General features: G+C 48.8%; 1 protein-coding gene across 3 annotated transcripts in view; it reads left to right on the top strand.

Moving 5' to 3' along the window:
- Window positions 1–1319: 1319 nt before the first annotated feature.
- The window catches only part of PES1 (pescadillo ribosomal biogenesis factor 1), a 31836-nt gene continuing 28335 nt past the window's right edge, over window positions 1320–4820 (top strand). For all 3 annotated transcript variants that reach the window (XR_005722990.1, XM_040251067.1, XM_040251065.1), the window contains exons 1-2: window positions 1320–1427; window positions 4038–4117. Coding sequence is in view for 2 of the 3 variants with exons in the window: in XM_040251067.1 (XP_040107001.1) it covers window positions 1404–1427; window positions 4038–4117 (104 nt within the window). In the remaining variant the exon portion in view is untranslated. The remainder of the gene's footprint in view (window positions 1428–4037; window positions 4118–4820) is intronic.

Genomic DNA, 4820 nt, shown 5'->3' with positions numbered 1-4820 from the left:
TTAAAAGCTCAAACTGTTGTAGCCACGCGTTCTGGGAAACAAACTCACTCAGAAGGACAATGCAGATAGTGGAGAGCAGTTTATTACACTGGCGGGCCCAAGGCAGAGTCTCCTCTTAGCCAAGGACCCCGACCAGCATTTGTGAAAATCTTTTATACCCCATGTGTACGTGTCTGAACCCACCACTCCAAATTCCTTGAGACTTACATAAACCAAGGAAAATACAATCCCAATAACCCCATCATTCACGTGCTATGTGCTCAAACAGTCAAACAATTAGCCAATAATCAATAAACCCAAGGTTATACTCTGATTGATACAGAAAAATGTATGGCCTGTCTGGAGGAAGGGGTGATTAGTGTATGTTTTCTCTTAGGCGATGAATAACCTAGATACGATCTTCAAGGTTCCCCTGTCTGGAGGGGGTCTTATCCTTCTGTTGTTGTTTTCATAGGCACTAAACACAGAGTTCAGAGTCCATTGGAAAGGTGGCCGAGCATAAATCAGCATGAACGGGCCTAAGATGGAGTCCAGGCCCTATGAATTCCTTCTTCAAATCGTGTTAAATGTGCGTTTTAGTTTTTAGTGGCACCCCATGGCATATGGGATCTTAGCTCCTCGACCAGGGATCGAACCCGCGTCCGGTACTGAGAAATTATGGAGTCTTAACAACTGGACCGCCAGGGAGGTCCCTAAATGGGCATTTAAAATATACAGAACACGAGTTCTGTAACTCTGCTTGGCCTTTCGTCATTATTCAACCCTCTTCTAAGGCTCAGAAAGTATAAACGGCCTCTCGAATCTCTCCACCTTTGTGAGGAAAAAAATCGGCTTGTGCTCTAGGTATACCCGGTAACAGCCAATGGACACAAGGCAAAGCCAATAGCGAAGAGAGAGCAGCCTCATCTACCGCCCAGGCAGCCTCTCAGATGACCGAGACTAGTTCCGACGACGCCCAGCAACCGCTACCATAACAACGCAACCCGCCCCCTCACCACGGAACGCGGTTCCCCTCTGCATCCCAGAAGGCGCTGCGCCTCCTCTAAGCCTTCCGCCCCCTTCCATCCCAACATGCAACGGGGCTCTAGACGTCAAGCGCGCGTCATCAGGGTGATTATAAAAATGCCCGAATATCCCCCTTTGCCTAAACATTAAAAATGCCTGTAAGAGCCTCATAGATAGGAAAGAGCCCGTAAAAGGTCAGTCTTAGCGATTTTTTTTTCAGACGGTTTAGTTGTAAATCTCAGGAAAAGTGTTCCATCTTTTCCTAGATTCGCTCAGGCACCTCGTTGGGCAGCCCGCGCAGGCCGGCGGCGTGGGGGCCTCGGGGCCCTACTCGCACGTGTGGAAGGAAGTGGCGGTGTCTGTCCGCGCGGCCCCTGTAGACCATCCAGCGTGGAGCCATGGGAGGCCTGGAGAAGAAGAAGGTGATGGGCGAGAGGCCGGGGCAGGGGGCTGGGGCTGCCCCAGGAGGTGGGGGACGGGAGCGATGGAGCCTGGGGGTTCCCCGGCCTTGGACCGTCGTGGGTGCAGAAGCGGCTGGGATCAACACGACAGGAGACAGCAGCCAGAAGGGATCCAATGATGGGCCGGGACGGCAGTACTCGCTGTGAAATCTGAAAAAGAAACCTGGGGTAGAGCTGTGAAAGGGAGTTGAGGTTACCAGGCAGAGCTCCACCCCAAAACAGGCCGAGCTGGAGGACAACTCATTACTGAAAGCCTCATGAGCCTTATGTAGAGCTCACCGTTTTGTCAAGTTCATCGTCTCTGAGACTAGTGACTCCCTTTTTCTGTTGAATCAGGCCTGGTTCTGGACATTGGGGATGGAGACATAAACAAGCAGATGTGGTCCCTGCCTTCCCCGAGTTCAGTTTTTGTGGGGAAGTTGGACACTAAAGTAAACAATCAAATAAAATGGTCATAAACCAGCCTGACAGGGGAAGTCTAAGTGCCAGGGTCCTTAGATGGAAAGGGCTCATTGTGTGCAAGAAATCAAACGATATCAGGATGGCCCAGGAGTAAGTAAACCAAGGGAAGAGTGGCATCTGGTGAAGCTGGGGTTGAACAGGGACTGTTCATGCCAGGCTGTCAGGCACAGTGAGGAAACTGGATTTTATTCAAAGTGCAGTAAGAATCAACTAAAGGGAGAGAATGTGATTTATTTTTCAAAGAGTTGTGCTTGTTGCTATATGGAGAATCCTCTTGGTTGTAGGAAGAGATTAGAGAGGGGATGAGGAAGATATAGTTGCCTCAGTTGTTTCTTTCAGCTCAAAAGTTTCTACTGCAGATTTGTTGTTTGTTTGACTGCACCTGGTCTCAGTTGCAACTTGAGGTGTCTTCTTTATGGGATGTGATATCTTTAGTTGCCGCATGTGAACTTAGTTGCATGTGGGATCTAGTCCCCTGACCAGGGATCGAACCTGGGCCCCCTGCATTGGGAGCGTGGAGCCTTAACCATGGGACCACTCAGGCAGGTCTTGACTGCCAATTTGTTTTTAACCCAGCAGGCCTTGAGCACCTAGAAAGTGCCTGCAATTGGAGCTATAAAGATACAGCATAGCAAACCTGAGCTTGAGACACAGATGCAGATATATGTCAGTGGATCACGGCAATTTTTAAAGCTGTGACCGTTTTGACATTTTGAGCCAGATAACTGTTGAGGGGAGGCTTATGCTGTGTGTTTGTAGGATGTTTAGCAGCGTTCCTGACCCCTTACCCTCTAGGTGCCAGTAGCACCTTACAGCCCCAAGTGCAGAATCCGTCCCCTTGTACACCTGGGGAGAAAAGTCACCCCAGTTATCTTTGATTATCTCCTTAAGATTTGAAAGGGTAAGAATGGTGACAGTGTGTCATAGGGCAGTGGAAAACAGTTTTCACAAAAGCAGAAAGTCGTCTTTGTGTCCCCAGGATTTGGCATGGGCCTGATCCCTTAGACAGGTAATAAATGCCTAAGGTTACGAATGAAGGCAGGGCATGTTTTGTGATTTTGGGGTTAGTCATAACATACCTCTTAGGAGGCCACGGGCTTATCCCTTCAGAGCTGGACCTGGCCATGGCGGCCTGTGCTGTCGTAATCCAGCAGGAGACCTCGTTGGTTACACTGTAGGGAGCTGGTACGGTGTGCTGCTGGTCTCTTGGGACCAGGTTTGAGCGAGGCAGCATCTAGCGCTGCACACATCCAGGTGATTGCACAAGACCACACGGTCCTCGGGGGCAGGTAGAGACCAGGCCTTTTGTCTTTTGTTACCCTCCTAGCATCTAGCTAAATAAACATTGGAACATAGTATAGGTCTTATGGTTGTTTCTTGAATGAATGAATGACTGGGGAAGGAAGGAGGCTATGTGGCCTAGAGTGTGCATTTTCAACCAGACAGTGTCATCTCCAAGGGAACAGGAATTGGTTGGGGGACATGTTTGATATTACAATGATGTGTGCCCCTCTGAAGGACCACATTACACAAAGAGAGCTGTAGCATGTCTACGGTGTTAACATTTTGGGAGGCTGTGAGAGAGGGTGATGAAGGGGGAGAAAAGGTCTAACAAGGCCTCCGGTGGTGGAAAGGGTGGTTATAATGAAAAATAAGTTGAGAACCCTGGCTTAGTGGACGAGGCACTCAGGCTCTGGACTTGGACCTAGGTCTGAATGCAGCCCCAGCTCTTAGAAAGCTGTGTTACCCAGGTAGGTAGCCTGTTTTCCCCCCATGTGACATGAGAATTTTAATGGCACCCACCTCACAGTGTTGTGGGGATTAAATGAAGTAACGTGTGCAAGTCAGTAATCATCATGGTCGATGCTTAGGGCTACTGCTAAGGGTTTGGCGTGGCACCCGATCCACAGCAACCTCACGGTGCCCGCATCACACAGATGTGTGTGTCCTCCGTGCTGACAACTGTAAGGACCGTGCGGGCATGCTCCCTCCCCGCGGCCTCTTGGCCATGAATCCAGAACAGTCATCGCCTTTTGCATGAGGAATGTCCAGAAGTGGCTGTCCGTCACTGCAGCCATTGCTAATGGAGAATTGATTTTCCTCCCCAAGTATGAACGAGGTTCTGCCACCAACTACATCACCCGAAATAAAGCCCGGAAGAAGCTGCAGCTGAGCCTGGCCGACTTCAGGTGAGCAGTAAGACTGTTTTGCCTTCTTATCATTCGGGTGTTCACTGGACTAGCTCTTCGAATTTCCCTCAAGGGCTTTTCTTTTACATTCACAGCTTGAGTGACTGGTGTAAGAAGCCCAGCTTTGAACCTGTCTCAGGTTTCAACACCCCTTTCTTCCTCAGCTTAATCATTTCTAGCTTTTGATTTAAAGTGAGAGATGTGGGACTCTTCCTTCTAAACACTGAAACACTTAGAGGCCATTGTTGGGTTATTTATTGACCTGATATCAATGCTGTGTCCCAGGGAGTAGGAAGGTCCGGGAAGAGGGAGAGAGACTGGGCAGTAGCCAGTCGGGTGAAGCAGTCAGAATACACAGTGTTTATTGATTAAGTTAATCATCTTAGACCAGTGTGATGCCCTAAAATTGATTGTAATAGTATCATCAAAGATTACTAATCACAGATCACCATAGCAAATAAAATAATGAGGAAAAGTTCGAAATATTTGGAGAATTAGCAGAATGTTTCAGAGGCAAGAAGTGAACAGATGTTGGCTCCGATAGACTTGCTGAATGCAGGGTTGCTCAGACCTCCAATTTGTTTAAAAAAAACAAAAAGGCCGTCTTTGTGAAGTGCAGTGAATGCAGCACGATAAAACGGCACCTGCGTGTGGCTGAGACATTGCCTTCTCAGCGAGGCCTTTCCTGGCTCCCCTTGCTGAA

Source organism: Oryx dammah, unplaced genomic scaffold (genome assembly GCF_014754425.2).
Source record: "Oryx dammah isolate SB20612 unplaced genomic scaffold, SCBI_Odam_1.1 HiC_scaffold_12, whole genome shotgun sequence".
Taxonomy (NCBI): domain Eukaryota; kingdom Metazoa; phylum Chordata; class Mammalia; order Artiodactyla; family Bovidae; genus Oryx; species Oryx dammah.
This window is presented reverse-complemented; position numbering and strand designations above follow the sequence as displayed.